The 17,357-nt window shown below is 51.6% G+C and overlaps 1 protein-coding gene across 1 annotated transcript in view; it reads right to left on the minus strand.

Annotated features, from left to right (window-relative positions):
• Nucleotides 1-17,081, minus strand: part of LOC135911608 (mucin-17-like) — a 270,666-nt gene extending 253,585 nt beyond the window's left edge. Inside the window, exon 1 of the mRNA XM_065443924.2 lies at nt 16,598-17,081. Within this exon, the coding sequence (XP_065299996.1) occupies nt 16,598-16,874 (277 nt within the window). The 5' untranslated portion in view covers nt 16,875-17,081. The remainder of the gene's footprint in view (nt 1-16,597) is intronic.
• Between the last annotated feature and the right edge of the window lie 276 nt (nt 17,082-17,357).

The raw sequence follows: 17,357 nt of genomic DNA on the forward strand, positions 1-17,357 counted from the left end.
GCAGCCACCGCCTCGCCTCGAAAGCCCAACCCCTTTTTCTCGCACCCCGAAGCAGAACCAAACAATCACGCCCAGCATCCGTCAGCCCAAAGGGAAGGGAGGGGGAGGATGGAAGAGGCCTGTTTGTTTGGGAAACCGGAGGCGAAGGAACGAGCGAGGCAGAGGCGATAGATAGAAAAGAAAAGAAACGACATGGAAGCTCGCAGCGCCAAAAATACTGCCTCGCCCAGCGAAAAGAACAGGAGAGAGAGAGACGGAACTAAAACTTCGGAAGCCCCGCTTTTTTTTTTTCTTTACCGAATTTCTTCGCTAAAATTAATTTAGACTACACGATCGGGCCGGATGCGAATGAAATGATAAATGCTTTTCATTTTCGCAGTTAGCTGCAGGCGAAACGGAAGCAGTATCCAAGTTTTGTCTTTCGGCACGGCACTTTCGAAATTGATGAGTGGACGCTCGCGTTTTCTTGCCAGAGAAAAGTTGCAAGGATAAATGAGCTTACATATACGCACGTCGATTCAGCACAGCTGCATTCCATCCGGGAATTATGGAAATCCCGCAAGCACAAGCGCTCGGCTAACAGAGCGAAAAAGTTATACAGCAGATCCAGGAACTTTCGATGAAGAATGTTTTGTTTTGTTTTGTTTCAGCGGCGAAATTCCAAAGGAGAGAAGTTCCGCCTTCATTCTCTCCAGTAATAATGAATGAAAATCAAGCTTTGAAAGATACCCGTCTAAACTGTCGTGTGTGTATGTGTGCGCGTGCCCCTTTAACGTGACACCGATCGGTTACCGCTCCACCGCACGTTGTGCGACCTACACAAGCTCGTTCAATGCGTCTTCTCTGGACCGCAATAAAGTTACTTCACTTACTCACTCACCTGTCTACAACCGATTAAAGCTTCCACAGACCAAATCGTTCTTGACATATTTAACATTATTTGCAATATCAAATAACCAATCGGCGAGCTTTCCAACGGGTCCTGTACCACACCGATGATGATGACGATTATTTATTGGCATCCCCTTCGGAACTGGGCGCGGTGACAAAAGGTCGCCTAGCCTGCTTGAGCCATTCAATTAATCGATAGACAGTTATCAGTCTAGCATTTTGTCTGCGCCTCCTCAATATTTTCTCCATTCCTCGAAACGCCTGATACCTACCGAAGCCCGAAGCAACCGTGCCACCTAGTGACGGAACATACGTGTTCGAAAACAAAATCCTCCGAGGCCACAAGACGCCGAGACCGACGATTTACTGCGTTTCTCGCGAACGACATTTGACTCGGAATAGTGTTTGCCTGAGCTCGTTGGTTGCACGGACATTGATTCAGCGACTTTTAACGCAGTTCGAGCAATAAGCGCGGGGCCAGGCACATCTACAGCGGCTGGTCCCACACCCAACTGCCCGCAAGGCATGGGTGAAGGAGAAGGTGTGGTGGCGTATATATTCTCGACGACGTGTCTCTAACAAACACGAAGGGGGACGTTTCGGCAGAGCACTCTGTACACAGCGCCCTTCGCACGGTTGGCCGCGCAAACTCATTTCCGAGACAAGACAAGTCACATCCGAAACTAAAGACCGATGGGGCGCAGTTGGCCAGGGACCAGGCTGCAGGAGCCCCGCATTGAAGGCAAACAGAAGTCCCCAAGCCTTGTAGTACATGCCCTCAGCCGCGGTAGTTCTATCAGTTCTGTGCAGCAAATGGTTAAGTGCCGCCATCATCGGCTGTTGACATGGCCGTCTTCTGTGGCTGTTATGGTCAACGTACTTTACTGCGTATTACCATATGCGTGACCGTGCGCAGCGTTAAGTACTATAAGAGACGCTGCGGCGACGACGCGCAAGAAATGCGTCGGAAATACGCTCCATGTGGGTTGAGACGGCGCACCCTAGGCGGCACTCATATATACAGAGGGCGCTGGTGTTTCACGAGGGAGTAACCAATTGTAGCGTATTTTCAAGTTCTCTTACTTCACGATAGAGTACGTTGTGTACTACACTTGCGGCACACGAGAACCTAGAAAACTGACTTCCAGCATGAGACATACGGCAGCCTCCCCGGTATTTTGCTGTGAGTTACGAACACTATACGACGGGACGCTGAGATGCGTATGTCATTCCTGGGAGGAAAGTGCCTGGCGCAACTCACGCAAGACTGACATTGAGTGTTTCGAAGCACAATTACACGCATTTTTTTTAAAGACTATATCGAGCGTACAGTGTATACAATGCACCATACATACAGCTAGCGCAAGTTAGGAGATAGTGGGAGATGCCTTCGTCCTGGCAGGGGACATAAAAATAGCATGACGATGCACCGTGAGCTGTGTAGGGACGGCACGACAGCCGGCCGATGCCATTGGCTCACGCCGACCTTCACAGTCGCGTAAACTCGGCACCCCGGTTGGATGACGAAGCACTCTCCAATTTTCAACCCTCACTGCACGGTTTTCGTAAGACAGAGCACCGTGACGCAACGTATAGAGTCTAACAAAGCGTGGAGAGAAACGGAGGGGTTGAGGAACGGGGAGCGGTCGCGGAAAGAAGCGTCGGCGACGTCGGGCAATGATTAATAGCCTCCTGTCGGGTCCTCCTCAGAAGAGCTGATGCATCGTCGCGGCGGCCGGCACGACACGTTCCACGGTGTTTTGGTTCGTGCGTCCTCGAAGCGGGAAACAAAAGAGATAGAGAGAGAGTCGAGAGGCGGCCCTCACGGCCAAGTGAAAGCGACCGAGGAGAGTTGCACACGGAGGCCCATTAAGCTATTGGCCATTAGCCCGACCTTTCCGGTGAGACGATGAGCCGCCAACGTCTCTCTCTCTCTCTCTTTTTTTTTTTCTTTGCCAGTATAGACTTTCCGCCATTTCACTCGCGTCGCTGCATCCAAGTAGACGAGCCCGTCCAGAGGCCAACCGCTGTGGGAGAGAGTATAGCTGCGAACTTTCGGAGGTTCTCCTCACACCGATTGCGTGCAGTGAAGCCAAAGCTACACCGTCTAGCGTCAGTCGGCCAGGAATGAGGACCGGCTGCGTGTCTTGATACGGAAGTCACCGTGCGCTACTAAACCCGTAAGGTATTCTAATAGCGCAAGTAGGAACACATATATAAGAATGACACACACACACACACACACACACACACACACACACACACACACACACGGTGTGTCTCTGTGTCCGTATTCTTTTCTGCGCTACTTGGAATATCTTGCGATGTCCTGCCAACGAGCTCACATTCCAACTATCAGCTACAAATCCGTCCGTGATTCATCCGTTAAACAAATTTCGCCTACGGGTGGATTAGCGGCGCGCAACAACGCACACGCCCTTGTTCCATGCATGTGCGGTTCATGGATGTTTGACGAGCGGTGCAATTCGGTGCACTGCAGGGAGTTGGCGAGACGACGTGACAAGAAAGCCGATCTCGGATATAAGCGCCCCGCGAAGGCCCTTAGTCAGACCGGACAGCTGCAGAAGGTTGAAAGGAGACTTGCGACGAAACGCGCGCACTCACAGTAACTTCCAAAGAGAAATAAATACATTGCCCCTCACCCCACTTCCCCCATCCCGGCCGTTTCAAATCCCCGCAATCATTCTTCGAGTAGCTGTAATAAAAAAAAAAAACGAAACAAAAGATCATTAAAAGAGCAAATAATAAGGCCAGTGACATGAGGAAGCGGATACGGAAGCCGTTCTCTTCCCGTGTCGTCTTCGGAGGAGGAGCAGGCCAGGCAGGAACAATGAAGGCTTTGACAAACAACGGCAATAACAGCGAAGACGGTCGTCGGGCGCCCTTCCAATTCTTGTTTGCCTACAATGCTTAGCAAGGGGACGAAACGAACGACGTACGTAGACTCCGCGAACGTTGCCGTACGAAGAAAGCGTGTCGCTTACCACGGCAAAAAAAAAAAAAAGAAAAAAGAAAAGACACGACATGGACGAAACCGAAACAACAAAAGCCGACATCGCTTTCAAAATAATAGGGCTCGCCGTCGATTCTAGTCGTCTTTTTTTTGCTCGTTCCTTCCGATTTCGGCGATTTCGCGTCTTGCGTGGAACTGGCCTCTTCGCATCACTGTCTTTGTGTATTTTATCTTTGTTCCGAGTTATCCGACACAGAACATCCCAAAACGGCTTCGAACGCAGAAAATCCTTACTCGATCACGACGACGACTTCACTCCCGGATGACGACGATAAGAGCGCGAGGAGACGTGATGGAAAAGCGGGCGGGGTGGGAGAGGGTGGCGCGGAGAGGGAGAGAGAGAGTGCGGAGACCGGGAGGGGGGGGGGGGGGGCACACCGGACCGCCGCCCGACCAACGTCTGCCTGATATCGCGTGTACGCCGCGCGCCCGAAACAACCGGCAGCTCTCCTCTCTGAAATGGGAATTCAATGACCCTTCTCACCGTCCATATATACGAACTGCGCGGTGAAGCTTAGCCCATAGAGCGGTTTTTTTCTTTTTACGTCCGCTGCAAGCACCTTCTTCCCTGCGCAAGACGACGCTGCTGCGCTCATGGTGATGATGATGATGGCATCGGTGTACGTCTGCTTCTTTTCAGCTGCACGAGAGGAGGTTGATGGCAGCGTCGAACCTGCGCAATCCCACGGAACGCCTTCCATTCCCACTACGAAACGAGCGTTATGCTCTTTCTCTCCTTTGCGATAGCACTTCTCTATTTCCCCTCCCTCCCTCTCTCTCGCTCTCTCTCCCTCAGACACACACACACACACACGCACACACTCTTTCTCTCTAGGTGAGATTCATAGACTGCAGTCAACCGTACGATAAAGCAATATAGAACATAGGAGCTGTTGGGCAAGCGATTCCCAGATTCTATATAGCGTCATCAACAGGGTGGGGGCTGATGGGGTGTGTATATATATATATATATATATATATATATATATATATATATATATATATATACACATGGCCGGCGTTGAGTCGTGTTCCGTAAGCCCTGATGGAAGTCGAACACGGCCTAGCTTGCCCTGAAAGCAACCTAAGATGGAAGAAACTTGCGCATGGAGGGGCAGTGACTCGGGAGGAATACCGCGTTGCCCGGGAATCCCAACAGGTGTTTCTTGCAGGACGGATACCATTGCCACGACGACAAATTGTAGAAGCACGACAAGGCCGCAATCCCACCTCAACGGCGTACAGAATTGAACACCGGCGCTCCGATGCTAAGCGTAGGACGATGTCGCAGGCGCGGATGACACTCGACCTGCCCGCAGCTGGTTTGTCCCATGGCAACGGCGAAGGGTGTACATATAGCTTACACGCCTATGGGTGCCTCGATGCCACGCTTATACGGCGGTAGGCGGCGCTCACATCGAGGCACCCTATAGGCACCTCATACACGCCAGATTGGTCGCGCCGAGACCCGACCCCGGGTAGTCTTTGTTGTGACTGACCTCGCCTTATTGGGGCAGTTCCGATCAATATAGCGAATGCGCATTCTCGTGTCTTGATGATCGACCACTCTGATAACTGACCAGCTTGGCATTGAGAGTCGTCGCATAATAGAGGGCGACGAAAACACTGTTCAAAGTTTATCGTAACCTAAACCAAGAGCTTTTGCTCTATTCCCAGTCTGTGGCCTGAACCAGACAAGCCTAGCAAGCGGTCCCGTGCTTTACAAGCGAGAAAGAACTGAAAGAGGAAGTCCTGGCAATTGCCGCGCTCTTGCAACAGGCTTGCGCAAACGGTTTAATGCTGAATGATTACAGTGAACCATTGTCCGCGCGTCTCTTTCCCATAGTTCCTTCTTCTCTATGGCTCCCTCTCCCGTCACCAATTGTGGGGTAGCGAACCGAGTTTCCTGTTCTTTCAAACCTTCCTGCCTTTCCATTTTCTTTTGTCTCTATCTCTCTCCGGGCACGGCTCTAAAGACAAAGCTGCAAGCGAAGGCGGAAAGTTTCCGAACAGCGTTATCGATTTTGAGACGAGCAGAGAACTTCCTGCGATTTGGTAACTGTACAGGAGGCGCGATCCTCCCTACTGCTTCCGCGTACACACCCAAACAAATGCTTTAAAAAAATAACAATAATACGACTGTATATACGCCGTGCGGGCCGAGAAAAAAGCGAAAATATCGTTACCGTTCTACTGCTTAAGGGTCTAAAAGCTTAATCACAGCGAACGATAACTATTATCATATCTTAAACTGAACGAAGAGTTATTCCCAGTTCGCGACCTCAACCCAACAGGCAAGCAAGCGGTCGCGCGCTTCGCGAGCCAGAAAGAAGTCGGAGACGACCGCATTCACCGCGCCCTTGGCCGTCATTCTTTTCTGCCCTCCCCCCCCCCTCCTCCTCCTCCTTCTCGTCTTACTAGAGGAGACTGTCTCGCCGTGAACGTCGATCTTCTTTTCTGGCTCGACAGAAAGCAGCCGCCTGGGTCCCACCCCTACCTCCGCGCCTGCCTGTCTCTTTCGCTCTGCACGCTTTTGCTTTCGCGTCCCCGCAGGCGCGACGTTGCGCATGACCATGTCGATCCTGCCAACCACAACCCTTCCCCTTCTTCTCCACTGAGAGAGAAAGCTCCGGAGTCCTTCAAAGGGAAAGCGACATTCCGCCAGGCATGCCTACACACCGTACTTCCAAATCCGTGCAGCGAAGCCAAAGCTACGGGTCGCGTCGGCCAACACGAAAGGGAACCGGACGGGGCCCCACTAAAATAGCCGCCTCCGCGCGGCGCCGACTGAACGGAAGGGACACGAAAGGATTAGTGGCGCACAATGGGCGATAGCCCACCACCTCCATTCACTCAAACATCCAGCTCGTTCTCGTCACTGATTGGTTGAAGACGAGCTACAGCCTCCGCTACGCTGCACCTAGTTGGTGGGACTAGGCATGCGGGGCCGTCCGTCCACGATTATTGTTGCCGATGACGGCCCCGATCATTCACTTCTTCCGGCAGGCGAGCGGAAAGCCTCAGAAACAAAGTGAAATAACACACACACACACACACACACACACACACACACACACACACACACACACACGCGCGCGCGCGCGCGCGCGCACACACACAGAGAGAGAGAGAGAGAGAGACCAGTTGCAGCTGCTCTCCCAACGCTTCATGGCTTTTCATGGCGATGTCCGGTGACTCCAGGCAATTGAACTGCGCCGCAGTGGCTGTCACTTCGATGGGTGCTTCGCAGTTTGCGCTTAGCCATTCGTGACAGCGAACCATTTGCGGTGGGCATTAGCATTCGCAGCCTAATCGAAGTCGAGAATGAGCTCTTCGGGCCTGTGAGCTCTGACGGTGCACAAACGAAGTGCAATGACCGGCAGCGGTCGGATATCAAGGACCGGATACTACACGAAGGGACAGAGTGAAACGAACGATACAAAATGAAAGCCACGCCAGCAGGGACTGCACAACATCAGAACCATAAAGCACACAACAAGTGGTGCTAATTATCCGTATTTGGTGGCAGTCGCCCAGCGTAAGTGAAGGGGTGGGGGGAGGGACGTAATAATAGGCGGCAGCGTAATTTGATCTTGGAAGGAAGCCGACAAATTAAGTCAGCAGCTTCGGCCCCGTTCGGGCTCGCCCCGTTGCTAGTCCAAGCTTCGACGAAAATGGTCAAGGTCAGGCGCGGCCGCTCAAGTTGGCATCCCCAGATCGTTCCAGCCTGCGTGTGCATCACTCAGCATCGAGCACGCCAGATGTCGCCGTGGCTGTTCATACATCCATGGGGACATACAGCTAATTCCAGGCTTCTGCAAGCGTAACTTTCACCCTTATCGAGAGAGAGAGAGAGAGAGGCAAGGTTAACTTTGGTTAATCTATGGTTAACCAGAGATTATCTGCGGTTGGCTACCTTGTATTGTAGGAGGGGCAAAGGGACGCATCCTTTTCGAGGCACACTGTTAGGCCAGCAAGCTGATCAGAGAGAGACACACACACTTTGTTGCCTCAGAGACCCAAGTCCAGGTCAACAGGCAGCTTGTATAATGCGTTGTGCATTCTTCCGTGCGACTCCTCTATTACACATGTGCTACACATCCAAGATGACGGGAGTGGGACATCAAAAAACGAAACGACCGTTTAGCTTAGACGAACGAACGCGCAGCAACAACAAGCACGAATACAGAAACGCGATCGCCAGTCCGAGCTTACGGCGACAACGCCGCCGCTATCGCGCAACGTTTCGGGATTGCGACACTCTCGAAATGCGTGAAAGGAGGAAGGAGGCACGTGACTGCGGACTCTGGTGGGAGCGGCCGCGTTTATACATGGCTTCGTTCGCGGTGTACCAAGAGCGGCGACGGTGGGGGACAGGAGCCCCTTCCCGGGATACTAATGCGTTTCTTCCCAGAGATACGATCGCGGATTGCCCCGAACCGCTGTCGAACTCTATATACAGGCGGCACAGCTCTCTTCGCAGAAAGCCATGACTCAGACAAGAACACGAAGTTTTTCTTCCTTTCTTGGCTTCTTGGCTTTCTGGAACATCGCAGCACATCTGAAAGAGGGCACCAGCACTAGGTAATATGGAAAAAAAAAAATGACTTCGGCATTTTAGTTGCCTTTATATTGATGCTCTGTATTCCGCAGTCACTTTCTTCATACGGAAACTTTTTCCGTTGCCAGCCGCCCGCGAAGTGCGTGTCACTTAAAGAGACAGACGGTAACTGCTCAACCATAGAGGGCGCCCCGAATATCATGGGCTTAAAGCCCCTGAAACTTGGTAAAGTAGTGCCACTCTCCTCCTCCGCCTTCCCTCCTCCTCGTTTCTCCTCTCTTTCACGCTCCCTCCTCGACCATGGCACCGCCTACTTGCTCGAGCGCAGCAGACGACCTTTCGCTGAGTGAATGCACGCATAGCAAGGTAGTGCTCTTTAGGCGTTCACGTTGGCTTTCCAGCTCCGCGTAACTTCGTGTACAGCATAGAATCTTTAGTCGGATGCTTATACAAATTCGGTAACGGCAGCTTTTGTTTCATTTTTGATAACTATTTCTTTAAAAAGTATCTGACGGAGTGTTAACGCTGTGCGTTGACGACTGCGAATGTATCGCGTGCCCTACAGTTAGGTACGCAACATTTGTCAAGGGCGTGTCGCAAGATATTGTTGCGAATGGTTGTAAATAACACGTTTACCATCGAATGACAACCTCCTGGCTTCCAGCAAGCCCTCAGCCTAAAGAATCCGCGCCGCCCTTACCATGTGAATTCGCGGCGCGTATCAGCTATGACGTACAAAGGCTGACGGAGATCACTGCTCTGGAGGCTCGAAAGTGTATTACAAGCTACAGTGCCGCCAACGTGCGCGCTTGCCAATCTAAGCGCGCGCAAAGCCTGCAGAGGTGGGCGCTGGTGTTTCTCGTGTCTCAACGCCGACAGAAATACCGCGGCCGATCATCGAGTCGGGACTGTGCGTACACAAGAAAATAAAATGAGTTTTTAGCATTCGTGCGCGAAGCGGGAGCACGATAACAATGCTTGACCCAATCTCAAACAAGACTACTGTGGCCTTCAGTAATTTTTGAGGTTAATGACTTATCACGAATAACACTTCATCGTGCGTTGGTTCGTCCGTTTACTAAGTGACATACTTGTCGCGAACCGAGTTGCACTGAGGTGCATGCATTGAGGACGGTTGAACTCCCTTCGAAGTAACATTTGCGAGATATGACTTTATTAGTGAAGTCATGATCGCGCAAAGAATCCCCCCGCCATGACGCGGCCGAAATTGCGGCAAGTGAAATGGTTTTATCCATAGGTTAAAATGATATGAAACGGCATTCAAGTTGCAAGTTAACAGTTTATTTTCACATAGATGCATTACAGATTTGCCTTTGCAGTCACAAGTCCGTGTGCACCATTTATTGTCTCATTGCGTAAATAAACGCACCAGCCTAAGAGTCCTACAGCAAGCGCGTCTCAATAAGGCATAGTGACTGTAGAAACTAATAGTGGCATAGACGAGCAAGCGAACGACTATATGAGCGCGCGAACTAACGAGCGAGCAAACGACTAAACGAGCGTGCGAACGAACACAAATTTTGGTTTACAGTGTGTAAAGTATGCACTGTGCACACAGTGTGAATGGTAATTTGTGCACAAGTGCTGGATACGTGCAATTTTTCGCGCGACCGCACGCGTGCGGTGCGGCTTGCGGCGATGGGCGGCTCGAGCGTAAATCGGCCCATCAGCCAGGGAACGGGCGGGCGACCGCACGTTTTCTTTGCGAGTGCTGCACCGCCGCATCTTCAGCTTCGCACACTTTAAAGCTCACACATACGTCTCAATTACCTATGATGCGGTCGCTCGACGACGAACGCACCGCGTAACACTGTTTCGGGAGAGCACGCACGCTTTTCATCGGTGCCTCTGTATCGCAAATCCACCGGGCGACCGCCAACGAGGAACACGAACAAATGTGGCAAGCAAAGCTAGTCTATCTAAAGAAGGCTAGTAAGTAACCACAAAAGGCAGAGAGTTGCTCTCCTTAGGCGCTTTCATGATCGAGACTGAAATTTTATCAGAAGGACTGCGCTGAATCTTACAGATTTCGTAATCACGTTATCGCACGCAACGTCGCGTGCCCGCGAACTCAAGCCGGTTGGCGTTCAAAACGATCAAGCGCACCAAATATGACTAACACGACCACGTAGTGCGCATATAAGTAAAGCAGACGTTGCGTAAAAATCATCTTAAAGCGTGCGTACAAATGACAACATGCACAGTGAACTGTGCAATATCTACTACGTTATTGCCCGCAGCACAATACGCAAGCCTGGCACATACAATACTCTGAGAGAGTCACAACTTACATCACATAGTCGCGCGGAGGAAGTTGGTCGGAAGTTCTCCCTCCCGATTCGGTGAAGCCATGTCTTTCTTCTTAACCCGTTGCGCTTACCGGACGGTATCGCGAACATATTCTTGCCTTTGCTAAAACTATATTGGCATCCAAACGCGCAGCAGGTCATGGTAACAGAAAATGACGTGAAGCGACATCGCAGTTGCCACAAAACATCATTCAAGGCGTTCACAAGACCAAAACAACACAGAATAGGAACGGAAAGAATGCCGCCAACAAGCGCCGCTTCTCGAGCAAAGATGGCACTGAAGCGCGACTGTAAACAAAGAAAGCCGGCGCAAGGGGCCACGTGATGCCATTAGGCCAATAGCGACGCGGTGTCGGCTTCGGCCAGAGCGCTGGAGGAGGAGGCGGCATTCTTCAAAGCGTGGCACTACTTTACGAAGTTTAAGGGGCTTTACATGGGCTTGGTGGCGCAACCCACCGCCCCGTTCTAAAGGGGACGCTCATAACATCCATCCATACATCCACCAAGATTGAAAGATATGCAAATGCGACGTAGCTGGACAGAACCAAGGTAATGTTGTTTGGCGTCGCTTGGAGATACTCTGACTATTGTTTGCCTTCCACCTAATTGCATAATTAGCTTTATTTAATCAATAAACTTCTCAAATATTAAATTTAGGTGAAAAATGTAAATGAGAAAATTGCAGAGCAACATGAAAACCTCTCAATGCCGCTTTCTGTTGCTCTGTACGTGCTACGTGAAAGTGTTTTTCCGAGCGAGAAAGAAGCCCGCGAATACAAGCAAAATTGTAGCGCGACTGGCCGCTCGAGGCACTTAGCGTGTATTCGCGGGCTTCTTTCACGCTTGGAAAAACACTTTTATGTAGCACGTATTGAGCAACAGAAAGCTCTATCGGGAGTTTGTCATGTTGCTCGACAATTTTCTCATTGACACTTTTTATCTAATTATTATACTTGAGAAGGTGATTAATTAAATAAAACTGATTCTGTCATTAGGCGGAACGCAGAAAAGTAATCAGAGTAGCTCCAAGCGACGGCAAACAACATTACCTTGGTTCTGTCCAGCTACGTGGCATTTGCATATATTTAAGTATTGGTGCATGATAGCTGGGACACCCTGCATACACATCTCAGACAACAAAATCAAACTACACAGCGGGAATCGTAGCAACCTTAAAACGTTGACAATTTAGTCAGACAGCAACCTAATGTGCGTATATCCTGCTACTAGGACTGGCTACACCACATGGCCATGACCGCGGTGATGCGCATATTGGTAATACAATAGGTACCAAATCGAAAGGGAACGGAAAAGTGCAAACGCTTGAATTCAGCCAGCGAGAAAACACACCCGTCTGTCGACCCATTTATTCAAACAGGCCGCGTACGTTATCCTATACTACAGCCATAGTACACTCTACTACAAACAAGCCTTGAGCTGATAGCGAGTCCACAGAAGCTTACTACACTCCGCACCGTCTGGTGGTCACTCACGCGGCACGGTCTAGTCTCAACAGAGAAGAAGAATAAGAAGATGAAGGGAACAAAAAGGTAAATGTCAGGCGCGATGGTTTAAACGTATACTACAAGCGAAGGACAGGCGAGAGGGAGCCAAAGGGAAAGGGACGGACGAGGCGCGAAGTCGAGGGAGATTACATCGACGATCGCACATCGACCTCGTCCGGGGGCAGGCCACGTCGAAGCAACGAACAAGCATCACACTTTTACCACTACACTATACGGACGGGCAACAGGCTTGCGCAGGTCGGGCAGGCCGAAAGTGGACGTGCCAGGTCGTCGGGGTTGCGAGGGCATCGCCGACAACTGCGCCCCCTGGCGGCACGCGCGGCATCACGCAAGAGCGCTTCCGTGCCGTTCCGTCGGCAGTCCCGTCTACACTAGACACCCCCCCCCCCCCCCCCGCCCTCCCCCAGCACCGCCCACCTGTGGCTGTTGGGCCGCCGCTAGGAAGTCCGACAGCCGCTGCGCTGCGAAAAGCTGGCAAGCAATTGCAATCGCTAATTGTTTTTCATAAGCCTTCGTCGGTACGTGACAGATATAGAATCCAGTTTCGATTTGAATCGATCCGCGTTTTCTGGCCCGAAGCATCCGAATTAGTTGCAGGTAACCCCGACGATTACCTGATACGTCTGTCGCGAAGAACCTCATAGTACTGACGCTCAAACGAAGAAAAAAAGACACCTACAGAGACCGAGACGGAACAAGCTCGATGTTCGAAATGGTGCAAAGCTAAACAGACGTGGTCTTACAGTTGACACGTACGCCGTCTTATCATTTTTCTGACATACGCCCGCACCATCATTTACAATCTCACCTGAAAAGCACCTCACCAGACACCGTGGCCCTTGGCTAAAGAAATATCCCGACTCCCGATTGTGCAACATTAACTATTCTGTTCAATTCACGTAGCATTGTTTTCTACAGGAACGACGGGGATCGACCACCAGCTCTCACCAAAAATAATGATTCGCGTCCGCGTATGAGGGGCTATTAAAAAATATCAGGAACGCTTATCCAGTGACATTCGCCTAACCAAGCCCCGCGTTGTCATCACGCAATGCTCATTAACGTAGGCCTTCGCAAGACGCGAAGCCCCGGGGACGTATATCGACGTCGCCGCATATTCGCTTGCGAGGAATGACGTCGTGCAGCGGCGAAAAAGACGGTCAAGGACTTCGAAGGCCTGGGCACACAAGCGAAACGCCGCGGCCGACTTGTTCCCCCGTCGACGTCGCGCTGTCGCCCGGTGACCGGTAGTGCGAATCGGGAAGACCGCAGACGGACAGCGCAGTGACTCGATAGTATACGTACAGATTGCGTCATATTTAACCCGAACGCGGTTTAAGAGCCTTTTCTATTCTCCTCCGCAGGATGAAGATCTATCCATGAGGCTTGCCTTGAATGTGCTAGCTTAATGCGTCTCACAAGTTCCTTCCAAAGTGTTCGATGCGTGCTCCTCACAGCCTGCCCTCTTGAAGTTAAGCCACTAGAGAAGTCTCTTCATTGTTCGTGTAAAGTTTGATTGTCGCTGTACAACTTGCAACAAGCGACAAAAACGGGTACAGGAAACTATATGAAGTAGAACAGAATACATTTGGAGTAAATCGACAGGACGATCTGACACAGCTACTTATCCGCTCACCACAGATGATGCAGACGTCAAGGTTCAAATTCCATGAGGTTCTAGACAAAATATAATGTCGACTTTACACGAAATGGTGCGAAAGCGCAAACGGTGACCCGCGTTATACAACTCGGAGACAACCTAAAAAACCTCCGCCCAAAAAACTGCACTGCACCAGCCCTCTGTGCCTCCGCATGTCGAGATGCAGTTATCAAGGTACATTGGAAGAAGTTCGCATCACCCATGACGTCACAATAATGCGAGAAAGTAATCGGCTGGCGCTTGCATATAAACTTTATTTGCCACTGAATTCTTAGGTTGTCACCGAATAAAAGGTTAGCCCTTACCTGTTCGCGTTTAATTTGCCCACGACTGTATACGGTTGTCTGTAGATTTGCCCCGTACGCGAATGACACGACCAGACGACTTTATTATTATATTTTTTCGGTTAGTTCAGCGCCTGGTTAGTTAGTTTGGTTAGTTACAAATTGCGCAGATGCGCAGCAGACGTATGTACGCACAACGGGAATGCCATGTCAGCGAAACGCTAAGAGCGTGACAAAAGGCTTCCTGGCGTAAACAGAGCGAGTCCACGAAGGTCAGAGCTGCTGTTTCAGAACCCTGTTGCGACTGTTTTTTGTACACCTTCCGGATCGCAATGCGGCACCAAGAACGACAATTCTAATCGCGTAGATCTTTCGAGGCGCCTTCGGTGCTTATACAAACTACCAACTACGTGGTCCCGAAGCAGTTGCAGCAACTAGCGGAGCACCCTTTGAACTTCTCACACACACATTTAAACGGAATAACAAACGGTCATGTTAACGGAATAGAAAAGAGGCACAACACACTCTTGCTTTGCATTGAGGGTTGTTGCCTAAACGTGAAGGCATCAGTTGCTCGCCGCCCTTTGAAAGTTGATATCTGGCGGAGAGTCTGGCCATTTATGAACAGTTGTTACCTGCGCGAATAAATGTTAAGGAAAGCAGCGAAAGCCAAGCTGTTAGGCTTTACTAATAAATGGTATATTAAATTATTCCCGGATTGTTCCAACGCACAATGGACTCGCCACTTGTCGACCCGTACTACCGCCATCCGCTTTCAACTGCGCCCGAGTGAGTTGTCTTTTATTGTGACTGACGTAGTTTGTCCAGTGCACGTCGTCAATGAGAATGTCTGCTGATTTTCCCGTAAAGTACGAACGAGCGCAGCTGAGAACCAACGGCTCGTTGCACGCTTAATACTACGACCCCCCCCCCCCTCCTCCTCGGGTCTGCCGGTGGCTGGAGCGCAGAAACGGCTAGCACGCGGTAGACAAAACTATGGGAGAGGCAGCTCTACAACAGCCCTCAATACGACACTCATTGTTCCGGCGCCCCATCTTCCCACTGGATCCCGCGTCTCAATGGCCATTGTGCGTCGACAGAACAAAAGCAGTTGATAAATACGGTGCACGGGAATCGCAAGTTCATCAACCGACTACGAGAACACTCATCAGGCGATTTAAGACCCCGTTCGCACAACGGTCCTTTGCAACTCTCGCCAGGTCAGGCAAGGAGGCAGCAGCTCCACAGTCTGCGACGCACCATCTTCGCCAGACTAGTCCCGCTCCATCACACAACGCGAGGTTGTCAGCAGAACGGGAAAACGCACCGGACACCCACGCGTCTCCGGACTCTAACCGCTCCGCAAAGCGACCCGCCCAGGCGAAGCTGGCTGGCACTTCCATTTTTTATGAGCGCAACGAGTCGTCCCGCCTTCTGCAGCCAGCCAGATGCGTGCGCGATAAAGCCGCGGCAGAGATAGAAACGTAAGCGAAAGAGGAAAGCAAAATAGCGAGTCGCAGCATGGTTGACAAGTTACTACAGCTCAGCCTCGTTCCAGATTACAAACCGTGGAAGCAACGCCGGTTGCAGCACACAGCAGGAGTGAGAGAAAAAAAAAAGAGAGACCCCGGAACAGCGGCGTCGGGTTTCGCTCGCGCTATCGCACGCAGCTTTCGAACGACCAACGTGTAGCCGTGTAGCACGGCTTCCAGCAGCTCTCCCGCCGTCGTTTACTTCGACGAAGTAAGGGCGTCTGGGTGCAACGGACGGACCCGGTCACCTAGCTGCGGCTAGCACGTCGGGCGAATGCGCAACGTTCGTCGCAGGTTACGCTGCCGCGTGAGCGCAACGCGCACGATTCGTAGAAAGAAGCGTGTCCCTGAAAAGAGCGTTTTATCACAACGGCATCATCGGCCTCACAGACGACGTTGTGAATAGCCCGACGCGACACACCCGCTGACATGCAATACTACGGGAAAAGTATATCTGTAGGGAAGTTTTAAACGTAACCTAAGCTGCCGCGAGAGCATGGCCTCGGGAGCGCCACCGCTTACTTTAGCATAATTGTGCCTTCTTTGGACTAGATTTGCGCGATAATTGCAGTTCCATCGTCGAAGTCTTACAGATACCTTGTTCGGATAGGCGCTGGTGCACGCGATCAAAGGAAACGGCGCCCCTGCGATCACGGACACAACAGGTAAACTCCGCAGATTCGTGACGACACCATTCCCCCTGACGGCAACATGACGGTAACTAGTGCGTCGTACTTCTGGACAGCTCGCTTCCGTACGAAGCAGACGATGACACTCACGTATTGGGACAGCCTTGGCGTTGAGCTGAGACACGCTCCTCTCGCATCGGTCGAGCTTATCCTTCAGTTGAACACTCCGTTCGTAGATGATTTTGCACTCGGCGGCGATTCCTTCGAAGATGTTGTCGGCAACGGCCACCAGGCACGCCAGTTGCCGCAGGGCCCCGACCAGAGTCGAGTTCGCGCTCGCCTCGAGTTCGTCGGTGACATTTTTATCCGGGGGTATGGGTTGCCGGCTGAGGAAGACCGGCTCGATGGTCCACTTCACGAAGGGCATCTCACCACACTGTCGTCGCCGTATCCATTGTCACACGCCGCACGGCACAACAACAACCTGGCGCGATTCAAATCGCGCCCTCATGCTCGCCGCTACCGCCACGCCGGGAGGAGGGCCCGGCGCGAACATTCCGCGGGCCCGCACGAACTGCCGCCAGTGCAGACTTGCTGCTCCGCGCGAGGCGAGGCGAAGGCGAGGCGGCGCTCTCCAAAGGTGCACCACTCTCGCCCTCTACCTGTTTGACGAGTGCCATCCGATAGCGCGGGACCGGCGAAACACGTAGCGCCATCTCTGGGCGCTTAGCAGAACTTTCCCGCCGTCTGCCAGTTGGCCGTGCCGAGACGCGGAGCCTGGAGCGGTCACGGTCAAGGGATGTTCACAGTTTATCCAGTGCCTTTAGTATCACTGAAAAGGCCCCATAATCAGTGGCGTAGCTAGGTCGTTTGGCACCCGGGGCCCTTAGCTCTTCTGTAATCCCCCCCC

The sequence above is a fragment of the Dermacentor albipictus genome, chromosome 5 (genome assembly GCF_038994185.2).
Source record: "Dermacentor albipictus isolate Rhodes 1998 colony chromosome 5, USDA_Dalb.pri_finalv2, whole genome shotgun sequence".
Classification (NCBI taxonomy): domain Eukaryota; kingdom Metazoa; phylum Arthropoda; class Arachnida; order Ixodida; family Ixodidae; genus Dermacentor; species Dermacentor albipictus.